Source organism: Streptopelia decaocto (genome assembly GCF_964273445.1).
Source record: "Streptopelia decaocto genome assembly, chromosome: 24".
Lineage (NCBI taxonomy): Eukaryota > Metazoa > Chordata > Aves > Columbiformes > Columbidae > Streptopelia > Streptopelia decaocto.
In genome coordinates, this window is record NC_138679.1 from 3,163,739 (window position 1) to 3,189,479 (window position 25,741).

The 25,741-nt window shown below is 48.7% G+C and overlaps 1 protein-coding gene across 7 annotated transcripts in view; it reads right to left on the reverse strand.

Moving 5' to 3' along the window:
- Positions 1-25,741, reverse strand: part of DOT1L (DOT1 like histone lysine methyltransferase) — a 64,542-nt gene that overhangs the window by 26,609 nt on the left and 12,192 nt on the right. For all 7 annotated transcript variants that reach the window (XM_082072279.1, XM_082072276.1, XM_082072281.1 and 4 more), the window contains exons 2-10: positions 24,274-24,317; positions 23,874-23,948; positions 21,640-21,703; positions 19,733-19,961; positions 18,484-18,578; positions 16,256-16,318; positions 7,727-7,782; positions 5,167-5,246; positions 4,380-4,448 (exon numbers count right to left, since the gene is read on the reverse strand). In XM_082072279.1, the coding sequence (XP_081928405.1) occupies positions 4,380-4,448; positions 5,167-5,246; positions 7,727-7,782; positions 16,256-16,318; positions 18,484-18,578; positions 19,733-19,961; positions 21,640-21,703; positions 23,874-23,948; positions 24,274-24,317 (775 nt within the window). The remainder of the gene's footprint in view (positions 1-4,379; positions 4,449-5,166; positions 5,247-7,726; positions 7,783-16,255; positions 16,319-18,483; positions 18,579-19,732; positions 19,962-21,639; positions 21,704-23,873; positions 23,949-24,273; positions 24,318-25,741) is intronic.

A 25,741-nucleotide genomic window follows, 5' to 3' on the forward strand; every position in this document is an offset into this window, starting at 1 on the left:
GAGCTCAGGTCTACCCCACTGGAATCAGCCACGCAACAGCAAAGGCCCTTGAGAAATCAAACCAGGAGGTTTGCGTTCGGAGAGCGATGTTCTAACAGAGCGCTGCAGGGAGTTCAAATAGCAATTTCTTATTCTCTTGCTACGTGCGCCCTACAGAACATAAATTTGGAAGATCTACCTTTTATTTCTTCAGACTATTCTGAAGGAAAATTATGTGCCAGCGCAAGATTTGAACAAACGTCACTTTTGTGTGTCTCAGACAACTTCTAGGAGGAACCAGCAGCAACACATCTGTAGTAACAGGCAGGATTTAATGAGACAGGACTAGAACGTCATTAGACCCAGCCCATGTAAACTGGAACTGCACTATATTTGGACTGGGGACAAACATGTTTTCTGTTTGCTTTCTCGCATTTATTTGTTTTGTTCCCCAGAATTAATAGGTACGGGATGTGTCGAAGCATTTCCACAACCACCGAACGCTGAGAGGCACGACTGGGAAGAAATTCCAGCACACTTCTAATTAAAGAGAAAACTACCCAGAGGAGTCAAAGCACAGTTTAGAATTCAGCAGCTTCAACCACTATTTTAACCACATTTCAATACTTGTTTTGGTTTGTCCCAACTCTTTCCACATTTCCATTTCTTTTTCCAGATGGCACCACTAAGGACAAAAATGGCATCAAGAAAAAGGTCGCCTGCTTCTTAAAGCTTTATCTTTTCCACTATATTTTTAAAATTATTTAGCTGTTCATACTTTAGATAGAAATAGACAGACAGGCAAGCCGTGCAACTCAAATCACCCTCAAAAAAAAAGCCCCGCTGAATAAAAGGATCATGAAAAACCTCATGAAAGGCTGAAACTGATAAAGAATTGATAATCGGGAAACTGATGGAACGACTTCTCCTTGGTGCCATCTCAAGGCATATCAGGGATAAGAGGGTCATTAGGAGCAGTCAACATGGCTTCACCAAGGGGAAGTCGTGCTTGACCAACCTCATTGACTTTTATGAGGACATAGCAAGACGGGTGGATGATGGCAGAGCAGTGGACGTGATCTGCCTTGACTTGAATAAGGCATTTGACACAGTCTCCACAGCATCCTCACAGCTGAACTGAGGGAGTGCGGGCTGGATGAGCGGGGAGTGAGGTGGCTGCGAACTGGCTGAAGGGAAGAAGCCAGAGAATCGTGGTCAATGGGGCAGAGTCCAGTTGAGGCCTGGATCCAGTGCAGAGCATCAGGGGGCAGTGCTGGGGACTGTATTATTCAATATATTCATCAATGATTTGGACGAGGGAATAGAGTGACTGTCAGCAAGTTTGCTGATGACATCAAGCTGGGAGGAGTGGTACCTGGGGTGGATTAGAAGGGGGTGGTCAGTAGGTCAGAGAGGTTCTCCTGCCCCTCTGCTCTGCCCTGGGGAGACCACACCTGGAATCTTGTGTCCAGTTGTGGCCCCTCAGTTCCAGCAGGACAGGGAACTGCTGGAGAGAGTCCAGCGCAGCCACCAAGATGCTGCAGGGAGTGGAGCATCTCCCGTGTGAGGAAAGGCTGAGGGAGCTGGGGCTCTGGAGCTGGACAAGAGGACACTGAGGGGGACTCATTCCTGGGGATCAAGATGGAAAGGGGGAGTGTCAGGAGGATGGAGCCAGGCTCTTCTGGTGACAACCAGGGACAGGACAAGGGGCAATGGGTGCAAACTGGAACACAAAAGGTTCCATTTAAATATGAGAAGAAACTTGTTGGGGGTGAGGGTGGCAGAGCCTGGCCCAGGCTGCCCAGGGGGTTGTGGAGTCTCCTTCTCTGCAGACATTCCAACCCGCCTGGACACCTTCCTGTGTAACCTCATCTGGGTGTTCCTGCTCCGTGGGGGGATTGCACTGGATGAGCTTTCCAGGGCCCTTCAACCCATGACATTCTGGGATTCTGTGATTTATTACGGGGAAAAAAAAGTAGTAGATGTTGGCCCCTTTGCCTCCCCACCACGTTTCTAATAACTGCAGCCTCCCAAATCTGGCAAAGCGAGAGAAAACAAAACGCTCAGAAGCCAGGAAAGAACAGGCTTGAGAGGCCAGAAAAATGTATTTATGTAGGCAGGTCTCCTAATTGAAACCTCGCAAGTGCCTTCTTGCATTTCCCCCAGCTCCAGAGTGCCGCACGAGAGGCAGCGGGTTTTACTTAGGGGCTCTTTGTCTTATTAGCAGACGGACGGAGCGATCCCGGCACTCTGGAGGTCTGAGGATTTCTAGGAGCACAGTTCTGCCTTTTTGCCTTTTATTTTCCACTAGGAGTCTACAAAGGACTGGCACGGCAGGGCCTAATGCTTAGTAGAGTTCCAAACTACCTGATGCTACAGAAAATAATATCAAAGTGCAAGGAAAATGGCAGTTTTGGGGAGTCCAACGCGCGGGACATTCGCAACAATTCAAGCTTAGTAAACATAACTCACAACAGCGCTATTTCGGTGAAATGCCTTAATGACCAGTCACTAGTGGTGTCCCCCAGGGGTCAGTGTTGGGTCCAGTCCTGTTTAACATCTTTCTTGATGATTTAGATGAGGGGATTGAGACCATCATCAGCAAATGTGCTGATGACACCAAGCTGGGAGGGAGTGTGGACCTGCTGGAAGGCAGGAGGGCTCTGCAGAGGGATCTGGATAGACTGGAAAAATGGGCCGATTCCAATGGGCTGAAGTTCAACAAGGCCAAGTGCCGGGTCCTGCCCTTTGGCCACAACAACCCCCTGCAGCGCTCCAGGCTGGCACAGAGTGGCTGCAGAGCAGTCAGGCAGAAAGGGACCTGGGGGACTAATGGACAGGAAGCTCAACAGGAGCCACCAGTGTGCCCAGGTGGCCAAGAAGGCCAATGGTGTCCTGTCCTGTATCCAAGAGAGCGTGGTCAGCAGGACAAGGGCAGTGATCCTTCCCCTGTGCTCTGCATTGGGGAGGCCACACCTGGAGTATTGTGGTCAGTTCTGGGCCCCTCAGCTCAGGAAAGAGATTGAAGTGCTGGAGCGGGTCCAGAGAAGAGCAACACGACTGGGGAAGGGACTTGATCACAAGCCCTATGGGGAGAGGCTGAGGGAGCTGGGCTTGTTTAGTCTGGAGAAGAGGAGGCTTAGAGCTGAGCTCAGCACTCTCTAGAACTACCTGAAGGGCAGTTCTGGCCAGGTGGGGATTGGGCTCTTCTCCCAGGCATCAGCAATAGGACAAGGGGCCGTGGGCTTCAACTCTGCCAGGGGAAATTGAGGCTGGAGATGAGAAAGCAATTCTGTGCAGAGAGAGTGGTCAGGATTGGAATGGCTGCCCAGGGAGGTGCTGGACTCAGCGGCCCTGGAGGTTTTGAAACTGAGATTGGCCATGGCACTTAGTGCCATGATCTAGTCAATGGACTGGAGTTGGACCAAGGCTTGGACTGGATGATCTCTGAGGGCTTTCCCAACCCAGTCCATTCTGGGATTCTGTGTGACAGTCTTCAAATGACTGTTCTTGCAAGGCCATTTACCATGAGCGTCAGGCCAAAAACAGAAAGCACAGCCTGAGGTTTGTAACTCAATATGTTACTGCCCATGTTTGCGCAGGGAGGGGAATAAGGCGGGTTTCAAATTTAGGGAGCGTTTTGCACTGGCCACAATAACTATGTGTAAAACCCAGCGTGGATCGTCCTTTCGCTTGAAAGATTTCAACAATTAGCATTGAAAAAAAGCAAAAGCAACAACATGAGGTGTTAAGAATCTCAAAACCTCATTGACCTGCAGCTCGCACACTCACAGAGGACGACACTGGCAAATCTCGAGTCTAATGCGTTCAGGAGAGAAGAAGTAACACTAACTTTGTTGGCAATAAAACAGACGCAGCAACTGGGTGTTTATGGGATAGGTCTGTTTGATCATCAAGAGTACAAAAGGCATTCAAAGTTGAACATTTCTGGCTCTAAGCCTCATAAATCATGATTAGTGGGATTTACCTGTCCAAATTTAGACAGTTACAGCATAAGGAACTTGCATGCAATTAGTCACTGCAGCTCTTTGTAGTTAAAGAAATGAATCACGCCCTTGACACACTTTATTTCTCTTCAAATATAAAAGATGCCCAGTCAGGGAAACACCGACATTATAGAGACAGAAACACCGACATTATAAAGACAGAAACACAGCAGGATGACCCCATCAAAAGTGTGTCTCTTTGTTCCAACATGGGGTTCTTTTTGTTTGTTTGATATTAAATAGAGGTCACTTTGACATGTTCACTATAACAATACAACAGCACTTTTGTACTGACTTATATAACTCCTTAAAAAGCAACAAAACCCCTCTACAGATGTGTTCAGATAACAAATACAGCATAATGGTAATAAACAATAAAAAGGGCAGTCATACCGCTCAAGTTTCGACTGTTAATTCGAAAGTTTAGAGGTGCAAAAGGTTTTGAGGACACAATTCTCCCACCTGGAAAAAAGAAATAAAGGTAAAGTCAGCTACCACCATCCTTCTAGAAATGACAACTTACTGAATGTAACCCAGTACATGTAACCCTGAGGTTACTAAACTAACTAAATGTAACCCTGAGGAGCAGCCCTGATCAAACAGCTTAAGTTTGGGGATTTTATCGTTTGCAACAGAGCCCAAAAGTCACATTATTTAGTCCAGCACAAAGCTGCACTATGGGAAGCCACAGCTCCTTTGTTCATGCCACGCGTTTTTATTTTCAGAAATACTTCTTTTTTGTAATTTCTGGCATAATTGTTACTTATCCAAGCGGTTGGGAAGAAAAAAGACATGGCGAGCCGCGTTGGGGTGACCGGGCCTCCCGCCAGCACCGTCCGCAATGGGGCTTCTTGGGAATCGCACGAGACGCCTGGTGAGCGTCCCCATTTTAACACTTCTGAGTTAATACCCAGTAAAACCGTGGCAAGTAACAAGAGGATCAGTAACGGAAGCAAACGTGCGGTTACAGAGGCCGGTAGCCCAGGCCAGGCCTGCGTAGGGCGGGTTTTGTCAGCGGCTCCTCCCGCCCCACAGGCAAATGTGCCCCCGACTAAGCAGGGAGATCACAGTAGATATTAATACGGGAAGTAAGAAGGCAAAGAAACACCCATTGCGGCGCAGACGCTCCCACAGTAAGCGGGAAAGCAAGGCGGAAAAAGGTTTAAGTTCCGTTTGTTACCTTCCTTCATGTTCGCGAATCGCTCCTTCAGCTGGTGATCCACCTCAGGACCAAAGGCAAAATTATTCACAAAAATAACACTGCAAGATAATGGTTTAGTTAAGGAACAGGGACAGGCAGGTGGCACCCGAGTATCCGCATACAACCACCCCGCAACCACCACTTGTCAAGCTGCTCGTCCCCGACTCCAGAGCTCGTTCCTTTCCTCGCGCCCCGTGACACCGGCCAGCGCTTCCCCCTCGGCGTTCTCAGAACTGCCCATGGAATTATATCTAAGCCAGCTCTGGCGGTTCCTCTCATGGCCGAGTTTTGCACCGTACGTCTCAAAACCAACGTGCAAAACGTTTTCACACCCCTGTCATGGCGGATCAAACGCCAACACAGCGACTACCAACGCGCTGGCGTGAAAAGCAATAGTCTGACACAACAAACACACCTTTACTTCTTCAAATATCACAGCAAAATATCAATATCTATTTTCTTTTCTAGCTGTAAATTCCCCCATAATGTAAAGACAGAGTTGAGATCCCTCAGCTCGTTTTGCCCGTCCCAAACCCAGCACTTCACCCGACCCACACCAGAGGATTTGCATCTCTCTTTCCTTCTGGCTTGGGTTTTTGTTCCTGAAATAAAAACAGTCGTATGGAAACAAAGAAACCTACACATAGGTAGAAGCGCAAACTGATAAAAATGTTTGGGAAAGAAACACAATACATCACAGATTTATTCTGAAGAGCTTGAGCCTGGTCTAATTGTCCCTGGTGCCCGTTTTCTTGCAGCGAGAGTCCCCAGCACCTCTTGGGATCTCGCACAAGCCGCTGAGCACCCGCACCCCGAACTGTGAAAGCCCGTCTGGCAAACGCTTCAACATGAAGATCTGACTTCTCTGCAAGAGGTTTGTCTGAGAACTCCCCTCCTAGAGCCTCCACGCACGAAACATGTTCGACAAGGACACTGAGTTTAAGAGCAGCAGCCAAAGCTATTAAAAACCACAGATGAAAATAATGTTTATATACCAAGGGAAAAAAAAAAAAAAAAAAAAGAGTTATTCTTGCTACGCCTTGCTCTTGGAAATTTGGGAAACCCTGCCTGGCAAGTAAGGCGAGCAGGGGTTTCTTCCTCCTCCTTCCCTCCACGTGCCAAAAAAGAGGCCTTGCAAAGGAGCCAGGAATATTAATGGGACTAGAACACATCCAGGAAAGGAAGGGGAATATAGCTTGCCATATATATGTATTTTTTCAATGTTCATTCTGGCACATTTGTGTGCATACAAGAGAGGTGCAGGAGCCCCCAGGCCACCCCGATTCCAGCCTCTCCTGGTATGTCTTGCCACCAGTACAGTTAATGGGAACACTGGTGTCAGCACCAGCGTGAAGCCAGCGCGGGTACCAACGCACCTTCCCCCAGTGGGAAAGGGCAGCTCGGCCTCTCGGGGGGGCCGGCTCCAGGGTGAACTCGTCAGGCGCTCAGAGAGCTGATGTGAACACCCGGCACACGCAGAACAAGCACGAACACCCAACCGCTGGCAGCAAAAAGCTGCTGCTGCTTGCATTTCAGTGTCGGAGAGCAAGGTGGCTGTGGATCCGCAGGGGGCAATGAGCCGCACGCCTCACAAAACGGGTCTCTCCCAGCGCTCTGCGTGCAGCCTGCTGTACCTCAGCTAAAACAATAATTTAAACGGTTCAACTTGTTCCGAGGGAAGCTGCACAGAGAGCAGAGGAGTGTGCGTTTGGAAGAGCAAACAACGAAGCTAAACCACGCTACGTTTGAAGGCTGCGACAAGTCTGTCCACAATTCAAACGGTAGCTCCAGAAACTTAACTGAGTTAGGCTATAATGCAGAAGTTATCAGGCGGGCGGACGCCTTCCTGCTGGAGAACCCTTAAAACTGTGTCTTGGAAGGGATCCAGAAACTGCCACAACCCTGGAGACTTTCCGAGCCCTCTCTGACAATTGTCTCCCGTTCCCCGGACACCACCATGGCCCTTTTACACCTTCTATCTGTCCATAAGGCTGAAAGAATGCAAAGCCTTTAAAAATACAGAATATTTTATTGCTTTTAACCAATTTACTCCCCTTTTTCGTGACTATCCACAAGGAATCTGACCCTCTGTGCAGATCTTCACAGAAATAAATCAAGACAAGCAGCTTAAATGAATTCCCAATTTAAGCTGGAACAGACTCACTTGGGTCTTTTGCCCTGTTTTTTTTAAATGGAAAGTGAGCAGAGTTGTGTGCACCGATAGCCAAGATAACTGGTGTTTTGCCAGAGTCACTGACATAAACTACAAGCATATGCAAAACAAACAAGTTTATACTTCTCTGTAGAACAGAATTTATCTTGGATACACCCTTGTATGTGCTATCACGGGACGTGCATTTAAACCCAATTCTTCTAGTTAGAAAACAGGATCTAAAGAGGCCAGTATAAAAGTTGGCAGATAGACTTTTGGTATTTGCTATGGAAATTCTATATAAAAAGCTGGCTGGCCTCCCAATTTCCATTATACAAACTCCCAAATATTCAGTTCATAAAGCAGCGTTCAATTGCTGTACTGTACCTTGTGTTTGCAATTCTCTCTCTCCATTCTTCCGAGAGGAAGTCACCTCTTTCCAGCTTAAAAACAGACAAAAGAACACAAAAACACACACAAGTTAACGTTGTTCCTTTCTGCCCCGTGTCCCCTTGTTTTGCACCAGGCCAGACACGCGGTATCCACTCAGAGATCCTACTATGAATAAAGGCCAAATTTGGCAATAATTATATTATATTATGACTTCAGTGACTTATCTAGCACCTTTCTGATGAAACCACATCAAGCCCCAGGTCAATGCCCACAACTACAGAGCTTTTCCACACATAAATGTTCCTTGGTTATGCTTGTGAAATAGGAGGAACCTACAGGCCGGGCCGTGCTGCGCCACGAGCGAGACAGGAGGGCTGGGGATGGAAGATAAGAGAGAAAAAATAACACACAACTAAATAATTCATGATGATGACACACTGGGAAGGGGAAAGTCAGACGATGGTTCGTATCAGAACCTGGGGAACATCAAAGCAGCGGCTGCTTGGATCCGTTTCCACCCGCCTCCCTTTGCGAGGCGAGCGTTCCATTTCCAGCGCTCGCTCGTGTTGAGCGACGGCTCCAACAGAAGCACGAACAACATCCTATTCTGTATGTTCCAATCTAAAGTAGACACTCGGTGCAGCATCAGAACAGTTCTAAACTAGAGTTCTGGAGTGTTGGGCAGGGAAAAATTTAATGCAATATAACAAGGGCAAGTGTAGAGTCTTGAATCTGGGCAGGAACAATCCCAGGTTCAGTGTAAGTTGGGGAATGACCTATTAGAGAGCAGCGTAGGGGAAAGGGACCTGGGGGTCCTGGGGACAGCAGGGTGACCATGAGCCAGCACTGGGCCCTTGTGGCCAGGAAGCCAATGGGACCTGGGGTGGGTTAGAAGGGGGTGGTCAGTAGGTCAGAGAGGTTCTCCTGCCCCTCTGCTCTGCCCTGGGGAGACCACACCTGGAATCTTGTGTCCAGTTGTGGCCCCTCAGTTCCAGCAGGACAGGGAACTGCTGGAGAGAGTCCAGCGCAGCCACCAAGATGCTGCAGGGAGTGGAGCATCTCCCGTGTGAGGAAAGGCTGAGGGAGCTGGGGCTCTGGAGCTGGACAAGAGGAGACTGAGGGGGGACTCATTCATGGGGATCAACATGGAAAGGGGGAGTGTCAGGAGGATGGAGCCAGGCTCTTCTGGTGACAACCAGTGACAGGACAAGGGGTAATGGGTTCAAACTGGAACACAGGAGGTTCCACTTAAATATGAGAAGAAACTTGTTGGGGGTGAGGGTGGCAGAGCCTGGCCCAGGCTGCCCAGGGAGGTTGTGGAGTCTCCTTCTCTGCAGACATTCCAACCCGCCTGGACACCCTCCTGTGTCACCTCATCTGGGTGTTCCTGCTCCATGGGGGGATTGCACTGGATGAGCTTTCCAGGTCCCTTCAACCCCTGACATTCTGTGATTCTGTGATATACAGAAACACTTTTTCTGGAGCTCTATATGCCGTTTGTGAATTGAGGCCACCTCTAGATTATTTTTAAGAGATAATTTTGTCTCAAAGTCTTATTTGTTCTTGTAGTAGACAGTTTCATGGTTGAGCAACCAAGACCAGTGGAGGAAAACCCACATGCAAGGCAACTGTATTTATTTCACAATTTTTGCAAGTCAGCTTCTATATTCCAGTCCTCTGCTCCACAGTTTCTAATGTCTACATGAGGTTTTCATACACTAACGGGAGAAAGAAAAACATTTGAAAAAGAAGGAAGCGTGATTCTAAACCATAGTCTTAGCAAGAGAACAAAGAACCACCGTAACATGAAACTATTTTGGAATATTAAGCTTCACATAAAGGTCTTGAAATGCAATCGAAGTGGCTGCTATACCCGATTAGGATCTGGTTACACTATATGTTTGTCCCGTGGTTAGAAAGAGCACGGTTATAACCAAAATCTCCGTGTTTGAACCCGATATAACACATGGAGGCTCAACACTTCTTCTCCCTGTCTACTTTGGCACGATGTAGCCGTGTAACAATTCAAATAAACCACAGCCCCACTCAAACCCATCTATTTTGTAGTGTAATGCTACCCTGGCTCATACTTAGCCAACAGTTGAGAGAAAATCTCACCAGGAAAAATACTGGAGTACAGAAATAACCAGATGGTCAACTGTTGCTGGGAGAAAATAGGTTCTTTTTTCCCCTCCTGGATCTGCTGTGTCCAAAACCAAGTACAGGAGCCATCTGATACACTCCTGACAACCAGCTTCTTCTACTGCACTTGAATAAACAGCAGCCTGAGAGGGGAAAGTTCAGCCTCCCCCATTGACTGACATGGGGAGTCCAAGAAAACCCCCAAAATCCCAGTCAGCTCCGCGGTTTACAATAATGTTGAGAGGGAAAGAACAACCAGTAAGGAAATACCCACGCCCAATAACTCCTGAGTAAGTGCTGCAGTAGCGAAACCACTCGGAACATGGTCCGTGAAGGTCCCATGGGGGTGGCGGCCCCTGCAAAGCCCTTGGTGACAGCTCTGGAGCTCGTCCCAGCGTCCCCACCCCTCGCGTTCCTCCTCTCTCCGCAAAACTTAATCTCCTTAGTGAATAATGAATGGAAGGGACCATCTGTAACGCAGATATTTTCATCTGATTAGACAATGCAGGAGACTTGCTTTATCCAAAAGGATAATTAGCTCAGTGAAATCCGCTTCAGCGAGCTGCCAGCCTGCATTGTTTCTAAATTTAGAAGTCAAAATGTTTTTTTTTAAAACAGATAAACGTACAGAGGCTGCAGGAATAGGCTCAGCGGCATCAGATGCTGTAACTTGAAGAAATTTAACAAGGGAAAGTGTAGAGTCCTGCATCTGGGCAGGAACAACCCCAGGTTCCAGTATAGGTTGGAGCAGTGTAGGGGAAAGGGACCTGGGGGTCCTGGGGACAGCAGGATGACCATGAGCCAGCACTGGGCCCTTGTGGCCAGGAAGCCAATGGGACCTGGGGTGGGTTAGAAGGGGGTGGTCAGTAGGTCAGAGAGGTTCTCCTGCCCCTCTGCTCTGCCCTGGGGAGACCACACCTGGAATCTTGTGTCCAGTTGTGGCCCCCCAGTTCCAGCAGGACAGGGAACTGCTGGAGCGGGTCCAGCGTAGGGCAACGAAGATGATGAAGGGAGTGGAGCATCTCCCTTATGAAGAAAGGCTGAGGGAGCTGGGGCTCTTTAGTTTGGAGAAGAGGAGACTGAGGGGTGACCTTATTAATATTTATAAATATAAAAAGGGTGAGTGCCACGAGGATGGAGCCAGGCTCTTCGTGGTGGCAACCAATGATAGGACAAGGGGTAATGGGATCAAGCTGGAACACAAGAGGTTCCACTTAAATTTGAGAAAAAACTTCTTCTCAGTGAGGGTGACAGAGCAGTGGAACAGGCTGCCCAGGGGGTTGTGGAGTCTCCTTCTCTGCAGACATTCAAAACCCATCTAGACATGTTCCTGTGCGACCTCACCTGGGCGTTCCTGCTCCAGCAGGGGGATTGGACTGGATGAGCTTTTGAGGTCCCTTCCAATCCCAAACATACTGTGATACTGTGAAAACCAGCGGGTGATGACCGGGGTGAGCACTGAGGGGCCCGTGGGAGCAGGTGAGGGAGGTCGAGCCCTGTGTGGCCAAAGCTGCCGGGAGCCGCCGCGGTGACACCCCGAGCGGCCCCGCAAAGCCGTCGACTCCCCCGCAGAGCCCCCGTTCCAGCGGCTCCGTGCAAACGCCTGGCTCGCACAGCACCAGTCCTTTCTGCCTGGAAGACTACACATGGTTATTTTTAGGTTCCTGTTCTTTTCAAAAATAACCGGAGGCACGAAGCCAAACCTCCAAAATGTGGCATCGTTTCAAAGCCACAGGGGACGTTTGGAGGGCTTTTCGAATACCAAAACATCGAGTTTCCCGCTGAAATAGGGCATTCAAAAATATCTGGGACAAACAGATGTCTCACACTTTCCCCAGCTGCACGGACTGTTAAGCCACGGGAGTTTTTAAGCACAGGTAACGTCAGTTATTCCCACAAACCAGCAGCTGCTATCGAGCAACAAGAGACAATGCGACTCCTACACAAGTCACTCTGCTTCTGCTCAGAACAGAGGTTTCCAGGAAAACGAGCCAGACAGGGGACCTTAAACTCGATCAGACCCAGTTAACAGAAGCCAGGCTCCCAGTGACTTATGCACAACAAAGATCACCTCTAACCCCCGGGAGCTTCCAGCGTTAGGAGCTCCTGGGCTTTGCTCTGAGCAGACAGTGTGTGCCCACGGCCACTGAGCCATCAGCAACGCCAGCCCAGCTCTTCCTGCTCTGAATTTGGAGATTTGGAGATTATTTCCACCTCCCACTACAGAATCACAGAATCTTAGGGATTGGAAGGGCCCTGGAAAGCTCATCCAGTGCAGTCCCCCCATGGAGCAGGAACACCCAGATGAGGTGACACAGGAAGGTGTCCAGGCGGGTTGGAATGTCTGCAGAGAAGGAGACTCCACAACCCCCCTGGGCAGCCTGGGCCAGGCTCTGCCACCCTCACCCCCAACAAGTTTCTTCTCATATTCAAGTGGAATCTTTTGGGTTCCAGTTTGAACCCATTGCCCCTTGTCCTGTCACTGGTTGTCACCAGAAGAGCCTGGCTCCATCCTCCTGACACTCCCCCTTTCCATGTTGATCCCCAGGAATGAGTCCCCCCTCAGTCTCCTCTTGTCCAGCTCCAGAGCCCCAGCTCCCTCAGCCTTTCCTCACACGGGAGATGCTCCACTCCCTTCAGCATCTTGGTGGCTGCGCTGGACTCTCTGCAGCAGTTCCCTGTCCTGCTGGAACTGAGGGGCCACAACTGGACACAAGATTCCAGGTGTGGTCTCCCCAGGGCAGAGCAGAGGGGCAGGAGAACCTCTCTGACCTACTGACCACCCCCTTCTAACCCACCCCAGGTCCCATTGGCTTCCTGGCCACAAGGGCCCAGTGCTGGCTCATGGTCACCCTGCTGTCCCCAGGACCCCCAGGTCCCTTTCCCCTACACTGCTCTCTAAAACAAGCTTTTATGGAACAGGGAAAGCTATTGTGTTATAACAGCAAAGCCAAAATAAATCCTTCAGCAGGAGGTCACGGTGCAAGCACAGGTACCTACTCCAAGCTCTGACTGACTCCATCCTGAGCAGAGAACAACAGGCGGGCGGCACTGAGGACACACGGACAACTCCTCCAAGGGCACTCCGGTTAGAACACACCAGCACCTTCTGCTACACAACCAGCATCATGCCCCAGACACCTGGAGACGGCTCCGGTTTCGAGGCCACATGAGGATATTTACAGTTAGAAACCATGAAAACCCATCTGCCTCTTAATTGCAACACCGCTTTTTGATGACTGCACATGTGCAGAAATTCCCCAAGAAAGACTCTAATTATCTAGGCCTAATGACCTTAGAAAAGTCTCCTGTTTCCTTCAGACAACGGTTTTCTTGAAAAGAATGGGGTAAGGTTAATATTGGAAACCTCTGAGCTCCGTGTGAAGAGAAACGAGAAGATAAAAGGAACTGAAAAGAAGTGAGACGTGTTGGAAATAGGACATTCTAGTCCAAACCACTGGCAATGCAAAAAGCCCTCAAGTATAAGGCATTCCCGCTGAATGTGAGCGAAAACGAGCAAAGAACACGGTTGTCCCTGACTGGTTGGGAATTAGACACAGGGAAGCTGAGGAGCAACTGAAACTAAACAACCAGAGCACAGGGATGTAAATATTTATAGCGAGTTGAAACAGTTGAATACAAAAAACTAAGGAAGATTCTTATCAGAAAAGGTTACTCTCTTGTTTGTTTTTTGTTCGGGATCTTTTTGTTTGGTTGGGTTTTGTCTCAATTTTCCAATTAGAATCACGAGATTGAAGAGCCCATCATTTAAAATGAAACTCAGTTCGTTTAACAGGATTATGAGATGCGATCACCTACAACGGCTGGAGATCAGGAGACGCCCAAACCAACATATGCCGAGCCACCTTCCTCCCAAAGGGATCTGGGCACCAAGCCCAGCGATGGCCCCTGTGAGCAGCCACAGCCTGAGCTCCCGAAGCCCTCGGACCCTTCACCAGCAGCTACCGGAGCAGTTTAACCCGCGGTTATCACCCGAAAGCGACTGCCCGACGAGGGTGTTTTACCGAATAGATCCGTGTGTATGTGACTGCGTGTTTCGTATGGAAGCACTTCCCAAGAGAGGCTGCTTTCTGTGGCTGTGGACGAAACAGGACAGAAGTACAGCCGGGCAATCAGGGGTTATATTTTATATTGTCACTGGACTTTGCTCTTCAGAATTGACGTGTCCAAGCTCAGAAGTCCCAGCAGTAACAAGGATATTCCGGTGGGGAAGGTGACAAAGTGAACCTGTTGGTCACAGATCTGGCACAACCAAGCGCTGCCTCGCCAGTACGGTTTTGGCTAAAAGCCTTTAAACAGCAGATCGCTTTTCAGAGAGAAATCAAAAACCATTTGTATTGGAAACTCAGAATTGTACTGGGCTCTTGGCAACTAAAAACAATGAAATAAAGAGACGACCCAGGCTGCAGCCCCAGCTCCAGGATTGCTCGTTGCCTTACGCACCCGTCTGTGCGTTTCCAGCCAGGCAGCTGTTCCGTGCGTGAAGTCAAAACCACCGTCCTCATCATCCAGACAAAGCCGCAGGTGGGATCTGAGACTTCTCCCACTGAACTCCTGCCAAGTTTCCCTCCTCCCTCACTTTATTCTTCTCAAAATATCTATTTTTTTATACGACTGCCTAAAACATGAGGGTGGAATTCACGAGTTAAGCTCCGCTGGTTACAGACTATTTCAATTTGTGCTTATTCTGTCTCCAGCATTTGGATTTTTAGGACCCCTCTCGGCATTTAGCAGGGATGAGGTTGTTTTCTAGAGAGATAAAGATACCTGTCTTTAATCCCATACTTTCCAGTGTCTTCCAGCTACATTACGAGACAAATTTGCTCCCTGTTTAACGACAGTCACCTATAGAAAATGTCAGCTAATGAGTTACTAAAGAAAACACACTTTCAGCAAGAAAAAGCAAACGTAAGCCTAGGATGTTTGATGAAGCAATAAAAACTAAATTGAAATCTCTCCTGTGTGTCTACACGTAAAAGACCAAAATCTCTCTTTAAGCATCACTATAACAAGGTGATAGGAAAGCCACCGAGACAAGAAGTGCTGCATGTGCTCAGCTGTCAGGAAAGAGACTCGAAACTCACTGCAGCACCAGCCTGCCGCTCGGAACGCTCAATATGGAAACGCTCACTGCCTATGGCAATCAATATGCTTGCAATATTCCAGCCCAAGTTCCTGCCCTATTCTTTAAATTACACAGCTCGTAAGCAGAGTATCTTCAGCAACAACTCCTTTCATGTCGTGCCAGCTGGGTGACACAAAGGAAAACTGCCATATGGCCACTTCATGAGAAGGAAAGCGCTCGGCGCTCCCGCAGCGGGAAGGAGTCGGCAGCCTGTTATCGGCGCTGCTGCAAACCGGCTCCTTCCTGCTGCAAAGCGCCACCCAACAACACCGCGCTTCACACTGAAGACATTTTGGGAAGAAACGCGCAGAGGCAGGTGGCACCGTCACCTTCTCCAGCATCCTTTGTGACAAGACAAACCCTCCAAAGAGCAGCAGCGATCCCAGCAGGCACAGAACACCGGGAAATAAAGGCTGGTCGTCTAGAACTGCCGTTTGATGCCATGCTGCTGGAACGCTAAAGCCATGTGGTTCGAACCATTCCAGAAACAGCAGTAATGGCTCTGAACAAAAGGAAAATGAAGCGACTGCCCAAACAGTCCGAGTTGCCAGTGCAAGTTGTGAGCGGGAAAGAGCGGCCCGACCTCCCCGGGACTCAGGGAACAACCTGCTCCATCCAGACCATGCCCTGGCCATGGGGAAGCGGGAGGGGAAGCATAAATCCACATACTTGCAAAACTTCCAGTGGGTTCATACGGTGCTGTGATTAAACAGTTTCCTCACTGGAAAGTGATGAACCAGGGAGGAGATTTTCTTAATGACATTTAAGGAGGGGAAGAAAAGGAAAAGGGAAGGAATGATACACGACAGTGTGTGACTCTGCACGTGCCTCACGCTGTCACTGAGGAGTGGAAAACACATCCACAATGATTAACTAACATTTGGAGGAAGGGGAAAGTTATTTCAACATGTGCTGCTATAGCATCAAGCAGAGATGATCCACTGACTCCTCCTGCTCCAGCTCTGCCCTCCGAGCGGCTCATTCCAATCCGAGCGGGGAGAGAAAGAAAAAGGTAAAAGGAGATTTAATACAAATGCCATTTTAGAAGAGTAAATCTTCTAAGAGCTTCTGAAATGACCCAAAACTGCTCCCAACAGCAGCAAAGAGGCCCTGGGAGGATTCCCGGAGAGCTCCATCCTGGGATGAGCACAGGAAGCAGACGGGACTGCCCACAGGACTTTGCACATTCTGCACATCAGCGCGGATCACGGAGTTTGCAGCTGAATTTCACTCACTGTGTATTCTGCGTGTTTCTTCCCATACCATTTCATCCACTTCCTGAACTCTCTGTCCATCGTCTAGAAGAGGGAAGAAAAGCAAAACCACGTATTAGGACATCTTGTGTTACCGGTGACATCGCAGTAAAAGAAGCTGCAGCTCTGACAGTGCTCATTGTCCCCCAAGGCTTTGGTTGGTTTTTGCCATTAACACTCCCTGGACTGGCAGGCAGAAAACTACTGTTGTTTAGTTTCCTTAAAAATAAAGTCAAAGCTGGCATCTTCTCCCACCTTTCGAAATTACACATTATACGCAACACAATCTGAGTTGACGCTAAAACCAGCACAGCCGTAAGCAGCTCCGGTGCTGCGGTTCGTAACCCTGAGCCGGGCGGCGCAGGAGCAGGCAGGACATGGAGACAGCGTGCTGCCTTCTGAACGTGCACCTCCACACTTACAGGATCTTGTCCCTGTCTCTAGAAACAGGCCACACGCAGCACAGCCCGTGTGAGTGGCAGCGAGGGTCCAGCTACACCTACACCACAACACCCAAGTGTCCGCGAAGACTGAAAAGAATCCCGCTCTTTAGGATCTGACTGCGCATATGAGGAGGCGCAGATTGGAGGCAGCGGGAAAGGAGACGAGGGAGGGAAGAGATTGAAGTGCTGGAGCGGGTCCAGAGAAGAGCAACAAGACTGGGGAAGGGACTTGAACACAAGACCCATGGGGAGAGGCTGAGGGAGCTGGGCTTGTTTAGTCTGGAGAAGAGGAGGCTTAGAGCTGAGCTCAGCACTCTCTAGAACTACCTGAAGGGCAGTTCTAGCCAGGGGGGGATTGGGCTCTTCTCCCAGGCATCAGCAATAGGACAAGGGGCCATGGGCTTCAACTCTGCCAGGGGAAATTGAGGCTGGAGATGAGAAAGCAATTCTGTGCAGAGAGAGTGGTCAGGCATTGGAATGGCTGCCCAGGGAGGTGCTGGACTCAGCGGCCCTGGAGGTTTTGAAACTGAGATTGGCCATGGCACTTAGTGCCATGATCTAGTCAATGGACTGGAGTTGGACCAAGGCTTGGGCTGGATGATCTCTGAGGTCTTTTCCAACCCAGTCCATTCTGGGATTCTGTGAAGCAGAGTGGGAATTCTGGCTTCACTGACAACCGGGGGATGGTGGAGACACCCAGCGGGTCAGTAAAACTGTGCGTTGACAGACGCATTTTCAAATTCTTTACATTTCAAAAGCACTCCACAGCTTAGCAGGATAACTCACAAAAATCTTCAGTATGCTGTATGAACTTACATTTTAATTTTTTTTTAAGACAACTTGACTAAACTAAATCCATCACATTCTTTCTCTTTAGCTGAAGCTTTCCAAAGTCATCTGCATTCATTATCATAGTCACCAGAGATGTGTTGTCACAGCCAATCTTAACTAGAAGCCTAATCCAATCCCTTCCCCATAGGACAGGCCTGTGAGCGGGGGGAGATCTGGTCCCGTAGCAGCCGCTCGCTTGTCCAACCTGACACCACCTCGTCTGTAACCAGAACAACAACACAGTGTGTCTTGTTCACTCACTGATCTTATGAAACGCTGCTGTGCTGCTGAATCTGAAGGTACCCCACGAGTCGATACTCCTCATGTTCAATTTGTGGGCCATTTTTTCTCCGCTAACCATTTTCACTAAAACCTTGTGTTTGCGTAACGACACGAAGGGGTACTAGCGAAAGTGAGCATTTAACTTTCCCTCTTTAACGCTGATCTTGAAGTTGTTTTGGACCCCGTTGTCCCTTAAACCAACCTCGGGCTGCCTCCGTGACAAGGGGCATCACTACTAACATGGCCTTTCAAACCTTTGAGATCTATTTATTTGGCGAATTCATTCCCAGATGTGCTTAACACTCATCTCTGGCAGCCCTGTACTAGAAACATCTCAGACACAGAGATTTAGGTGTTCAGGTGAAGCTTACACTGCTCTTCCTTTCCAACAGGCTCTACACCATGACTGTTACACCAGCTTTACACCTCCTGGTCCCGAAATCGCCGCAGGACACGCTGAGCACTCCACAAGCGCCGACGGCAAACCTGCCGACACCTCGCTGCTCCCTCCGGGTCTCACTGACCCACGAAGCAAAAGCAATTCGGATTCCAGCTCCGCTCTCCTTCCCGCACAGCGCCCCAGGGTAACCCCGAGCCGCCACCTCCGCCCTCGAACACGGCACGGCCGCACAACCCGCTTCCCAAACCACTCACCTCAGCGTATTTGGCTGGAATATCGGCTTTTTCCACCCCGTAGTGATGTTTGCAGTTTGTGGCCGCAGCCACTTGAAGCACCACCTGACCCACACCTGCAACGACCAAAACACCGAACCTGAGAGCAATTTAATTAAGTAATTGAACAAACAGCCAAACCCTACCACATCCCAAAACAAGCACTTGTTGGTCACATACCTACGCCATTAATTCAAAGATTGGCTACAACGTTTGTCAGAGTCTAGCGATAAAGTTCCTTTCATTCAGGCTTTTTTTAATGTTCTTTTTATACTATTGGTCAATCTCCAAGATTAAAGTGGGGAGGTTAGCGAAAAACACCTGATTTTATTTCTGATGATAGTGGGTAAAAGTATCTCACATGTGAGCTTGTTACACAGATACCATCTTCTTTAACCTTCCTGAACTAACAATTGTGAGCATCTTTCAGTTTGTCTGATGTCTTTGTGAACGTCTCAAGTGAACACAACTCAGCGAAACAGGAAATTTCAGACTTCAGTCCCACTGGGGGAGGAAGGGGCTTAAAAATAAAGAGTCGCTAAAGATCCCTGAGCAGAGAGGTGTTAAGTTTTGGGGGGCAATGGCAGTCCTGCTGTATGTAAAGAAGAACATCATCATCTTACTCAAGTGTATCTCTTCCACGTGTGCTTGAGTCATAGCTGGTCTCTTTACCATCTAAAAGCATCTATTTCCTTTGAGAACTGTAATCAGTTGTAGGTTGTGAGCTGGATTTTCTGGGGTCTCACAAGGCCAAAGTATTTCAGAGGAAAAACTGCTTCATTTTCCGATTGCACAGCAAGTGTTTCTGGCTGGCAAGGGAAGGGCCGAGAGATGCCACGTTCAGACATGAAGGGCACAAACCGAACCCATTGAAAACAGGAATCCTTAGAAACGGAACTGTTGTTGGTATCTTTCAAGCACTATTTATAATATTGCGTCTTCTTTATAAACGTATCTGCCAATAGCAGCAGAAACCAAGAGCTTTCTGTAACATCTGCAGACCCAGATTTCACTAACAGCACAGGGAAGAACGTCTGGGATGCCCGTTTGGTCTATTTAATCTTGTCATAAAAAGCAGGAGCATCACTGGGGATTATCTAGAAAAGGTGCTTATCCTGCAACACAATCCTCAGCCCTGGCTTCCTTTCCGAAAACGAATTTCACTTTGTTTTAAAGAAAGGAAAAAACAACAAGAGAAAAAGAAACCCCACTGAAGTTATGGGTCACTTACCACTGCCCAAGTCGACAAACAGATCGTCCTCTGTCATTTTAATTTCATCGATCATTTGGGCCACTAAGTCAAAGGAAGTTTCTCCGTAAACCTCTGGGGAAAAGGGCTCGTAGTTGTTGAGTTTCTCGGGGTCGGTGACCGAGTGGTTGTACACCTGCTGCAGGATGTGCCGCAGCAGCCCGTTGGACGGCCGCGTGTTCAGCTTCATCGGTTGCGTGGTTCCCTTCCACTGCGGGAAAGAGCGGCAGGAAAACACGAACCCAACGTGAGGACAAGGCAATGGCACCAGAATGAGAGCAAGGCTGCGCTGGGACGGCGGAGAAGGGAGAGAAATCCCTCCCGTCCCTCCCTACGCCCTGCCCGTGTGCGTCTCTAAAGATAAAAACCAGCCTGCCAGAAAGAGGTGGCAAAGGGAAAAATGAAGAGAAGAAAAAAAATCAGTCGGTAATGTAATTATAACAATTATGTATTATTGGTATATTAATACTGAATATATCTGGAGTAGGTGTAAAAGCCTGTCAACTCGTGTTTTATCTACTGATCGCCACTGAGCTGCTGCTGAGTGTGCTGCAATGTAAGAGCGATTCCACGTTCCTGCAGATCACCCGTAATGAACCCGTAATTCCCTCCTTCTGCGGAATATCCTTCCTAAACGGAAACCATTGAGTCTAAAAACGTTCAGCCCTCCCCGTGTGATAAGGAAAAACAAGCAAAAAAAGGACGGCTCCAGGATCCCTCCTGAACATTCCTCATTCGGGTGGCAAGAAGCAAATGAAATGATCAGGTTTGCCATTTCAGACAGCACCTGCAAATGGTGAACAGCTTCACGTTCTTAGCTATTACCAACACACAAATTCAGATCCCTGAATGCAAATAAGCACAAGTTTCAGGGAGGCCCCCAAAGTGAAGGAAAGCCTGGAAAAAGTCTTGTTGTCATAATGCTCTACACTTCCAATAACTCCCATGAGCACAGAAGAGAAAAAAAAATCCACCTATACTTTCAGAATTAAACTGAATAGTAACATTAATTCATTGATTATGTCTTGCTTCCTCCAGTTCAACATTTTATACAGGTAAGAAAACCAAAAACCTTGTTAAATCGGTCTGAAAAGAGATTCCGTTCTGCTTTGGCCAGTGACCCTGCGGAGCTGAGGGGCAAGGGGGCAGTTCTGAGCCACGGGTCATCGCCACAATACACAGGAGGGTTCACAGGGATTATTTAAGGACCCATCAGGCACAGATTTCCCCACACAAAAGCAAAACTAGATGATAAATCCCTGTGAAACATCTACACGCTAAATGCAGAGAAACCTGTTCTTCCAGGCCGGGCCCAGAGGGTGCTGGGGAATGGGGCTGCATGGGGCTGGTGGCCGGTCACTAGTGGTGTCCCCCAGGGGTCAGGGTTGGGTCCAGTCCTGTTTAACATCTTTCCTGATGATTTAGATGAGGGGATTGAGACCATCATCAGCAAATTTGCTGATGACACCAAGTTGGGAGGGAGTGTGGAGCTGCTGGAAGGCAGGAGGGCTCTGCAGAGGGATCTGGATAGACTGGAAAAATGGGCCGATTCCAATGGGCTGAAGTTCAACAAGGCCAAGTGCCGGGTCCTGCCCTTTGGCCACAACACCCCCCTGCAGCGCTCCAGGCTGGGCACAGAGTGGCTGGAGAGCAGTCAGGCAGAAAGGGACCTGGGGGACTAATGGACAGGAAGCTCAACATGAGCCACCAGTGTGCCCAGGTGGCCAAGAAGGCCAATGGTGTCCTGTCCTGTATCCAAAAGAGCGTGGTCAGCAGGACAAGGGCAGTGATGCAGCGGTGATGTGAACCAGACCGATCAATGACCGCTCGCTGGGCTTTACTGACCAGACGTGAACTCAGGGCAGCTCGATACGCACACAAACACGTACCAACTGATGGATGCTGTCGATGGCGCGGTTGTACTTGTCACACAGCCTCTGCATGCTCTCAAAGCTGCGGGAGAGAGAACGCAGGGTCAGGCAAAACCAGAGAGCTCCGTGAGACTCGAAGGGACAATCTTGTGCTTTTCTGTCACCGTACAGACTGGCAGTAGGTGCTATTGAGAGTTTGTTTCTTGCAGAACACGTAATGACATACACAGGACTACGTGTAATTTCCTTTAATTCCCCAGTAGACCAGCAGTATATGACGAATAATATTGGTGGAAAATCTGGAGAAAAGACTGAACTCCAAGTATTACTTATTAGAAAGTTTTGTACTCTCAGAGCCCATTAGTGCTTTTCCATATTCTCAGCTGCACAGAAATTCAAGACATCTCTAAATCTTTCTCCTTTGTTCCTCCATCTCTCCGTGTCCTGAAACAAGCAGATACTTTTCTAGAATTAACTCTGGGACTGAACATGCAAACAGACCCAGGACACGATCTGAAATTTTACCCATCAGAAAAGCATCCTGATTGCTTCACGGGCCAGCCGGGATTACAGTCAATTCTGGCAGATGCCTTAACGACAGAAGCTGAGAGGATTAAATCAATTTATCTCAGGCCAGGGAAGAAAAGATATTACCAGGAACATCATGTGCTACGTAATCAGAGCCACAAAGCAGCAGCAAAAAAAACAACAGAACCAATCCAAGGAGTTGGAGGAGTAAGAGAATTAAATCCCGGCCATCCCTGGGTCAGGGGGCGGAGGGGACCAGGGGACAGCAGAAGTGGCTCCATCACCACCTCGCTCGCCGGGACCCCGGCGCTCAGCACTGCCCAGCACCGCGGGCTCCGGCCACCGCGCTTCAGTCCACACCGAGACGGAGACTGGAGCGGGTTTGTCTCACTCTTCACTCACATCCTGCTGACAGCCTATCTGCCACAAGTCATTTTGGTGACTAATTGTTTCAAAGGAAGCAAAAAGACTAAAATCATTACCAAAACTACAGGTTGAAAAGCTGCGGAGAGGTGAGTTTGGGACCAGCTGGGTTTCTCTTTCACTCGGAATCGCTGCCAGCCACGCTGGTGCTGCCCCGCGAAGGGTCCCAGCGAGGACAACAGAACCGCAAACGCTCCAGCACTGCAGCAACCTGCACATCCAGACTAACGGATCTGATGGAAGGGACGCTGGAGCCCCATTGCTCCTGTGGGATTCTTCAGGGGGAAGAAAGGGAGTAACAAGTGTCTCAGTGAAGTCTCAGCACAAACCTGAGGGCTCCCCGTGGACACAGCGCAGGTCAGCGCCCAGGTGAACACCACACAATATACATTCGTTTTAAGCTGTTTGTGCAATGGGTATTCACATCGTACAATTACTTCTAACCGCCCCAAAGAGCGGTGTGAATAGTTTGCCTTTTGCTGAGGGAGCTGGGGCTCTATAGTTTGGGGAAGAGGTGACCTCATTAATGTTTACAGATATATAAAGGGGGAGTATCAGGAGGATGGAGCCAGGCTCTTCTGGGTGACAACCAGTGACAGGACAAGGGGCAATGGGTGCAAACTGGAACACAAAAGGTTCCACTTAAATATGAGAAGGAACTTGTTCCTGGTGAGGGTGGCAGAGCCTGGCCCAGGCTGCCCAGGGGGGTTGTGGAGTCTCCTTCTCTGCAGACATTCCAACCCGCCTGGACACCTTCCTGTGTCACCTCATCTGGGTGTTCCTGCTCCATGGGGGATTGCACTGGATGAGCTTTCCAGGTCCCTTCCAACCCCTGACATTCTGGGGTTCTGTGATTCTGCTTTAGCCCCCACGCAAATGCACCCACGTGCCCCCAGCCCCACGCGGAGGGGACGGGACACGGCTCCCACGCTCCCAACGCCGCTGTCTGAACAGGAATTCTTAGTTACTACACTAGTGGAAACGCCCGTGCCATTCGGATTCCGGACACTGGACGCGGTCCAAGGGCGCGGATACCGATCATTGTTCCGGCGTGAGTAATTCCAACGTACAGCAGAGCTCGACTCTCCGCTGCGGAGTTTCCAATTATGTCCTTCATCCAGCAACCTTTGCCAATATTTCTGTTACACATTTCCTACCAAAATAACTCTGCCGAGTCTGAAGCCAGTTCAAAAGGAAAACTTCAGTTTATAGTGTCTAAGAATAACTAACCAGTTACAAACTGATTCCCTATAAACCGTGCTGGCCTGTCTTCCTGGTGGAGAAAAAAGTACTCCTCTCACCTTTTTGTATCATAGTCAATTAAAACGTAGTTTTCCATAGCAAGCTTGAGATCTGGGATTTCTTCACAGACCCACCTGGAACAGGAGAAGAAATAATGTATAAGAACATGTCCAATTAAGTATAATAAGGCAGTCTGTGTCAATTCCAGACCGGTGTTGCTATGTGCTAAGACAACAGTGCAGCACCTTTATCCTCCCGTTTTCCCCACATCGGCCCAACTCTACCAGCAGAATTGAGAGGAAAGGACATTTATACGGCAACAATATCAATTCAGCTTTGAAAATACTTTAGCCCTGCTAAATGATAACTGCTGCCCTCCTTTATATCTCAAGACATCCATTCGCCAAGGTGCAAGGAGAAACAGGAACGGGTTCTGTCCACGTCTGCCTCAACACTTACCGAATTGTCTCAATAATTTCGTGAGCAGCATCGTGGTGTTTGTCCTGAAATACAAAGAAAATAAGAGATGTTTTCAAAAAGACCTCAGGTGTGCTGCTTGTCAGCTTACAGGGATCGACGTCTTTAAGAATACAGGCGGCAAGTATGCTGGGAAAGGAGTCAGATTGCCACTAAACCCATCAAAATGAGCTCTCTAAGAGAAAATAAGCCTTAAGGAAATACATATTTTGAGTTTCTATGGACTAGCAGAAGATTTACAAGGAGGAACTGCCATTGATTGACTCTAATTTAGGAGTTTACTCAGGAGTAACGGGTGAACTTAACAAGCATTTCCCATTCGTGCTCCCAAAGCCCTTGGAGCTGCAGGTATATGCACCACGCTACAAAAATCCCACGTTAGGGAAGTTGCAGGAGTTCCTCCATCGCTGTGTGATCCTGTGGAGCGTGGTTACCAGAGCCCATCTGCACAAAGCTGGCGTTATATTTAGACATTTGTTTCTTGAAGTGGCTTTGACCTTTTAATTAGGAGTCTCGTATCCAAGGAGCTTGCAGGGCTCCGAGGGCACAGGATCGCTCACTCCCAAATGATTCCCCTTGTCTTCTGCGGCAGAAATGTAATTTCTATAGAGTTACCGGGGGCAATTCTACAGCAAAGGGCAGGGACGGGCAGCAGAAAGTGAGGGATTTGGGGCAGGGGACAGAAGAGAAACACTAATGGACAGATGACAAAAACCATCTGGGATTATTTCTGTTTCTTCAAGACATAAGTCAAAAGGAAGCTTCTTCCATCAGTAATACAGCTTTTGTATCTGCATGAGGAAACAGATTTCCCCTTGAACAACCAGTTTATAGGCTCAGGATCCCAGCCTTGTAGTTCTCATTCCAAGAAACAGCCCCTCAGCCCTGGGTCCAAACCTCGGCGGAAAGGCAGGAGAACACCGCTGAAGCCTCACAGCGCGGGGATAAGAAACACTTCCTACTTTACTAAGAGAAGCTTTCTTTGCTTCTTCAGAATGCAAAAAGTTAAAGCCAAGTCCAAGGCTTAGACAGCAGACTAATCAAAGAAACACAAAACGTTCCAGTTCCAATCTCAAACAGGAGAAACAGGCAGGACAGGAGCAGTGGGGACGTTTGGGACGGAACGCACGGCGGCCTCGAACCCAACCGACATCTGCTCCTGACCCGGAGCACACACAGCAAGACAAAGCACACAGAAGGACTTCTCCTTCTTTTCATTTCTTTTCTGAAAAGGATAAAAATAACCCAAGACAGTCAGCTCATCCATAAACATCCCCTATCAATTTTCACCTTTCGCTACATGCAGAATTATCACAGTAGAAACCCCGTGGGCTGATCTGTCTCTTCCAGTAAACTGTGTTCCTGGGTAGTAAGAATGTGCTTTATCAACATAAGCACATTATACCGGAAAAGTGAATTCACGCTTATTCTGGCATAACCGTTTTCTCCG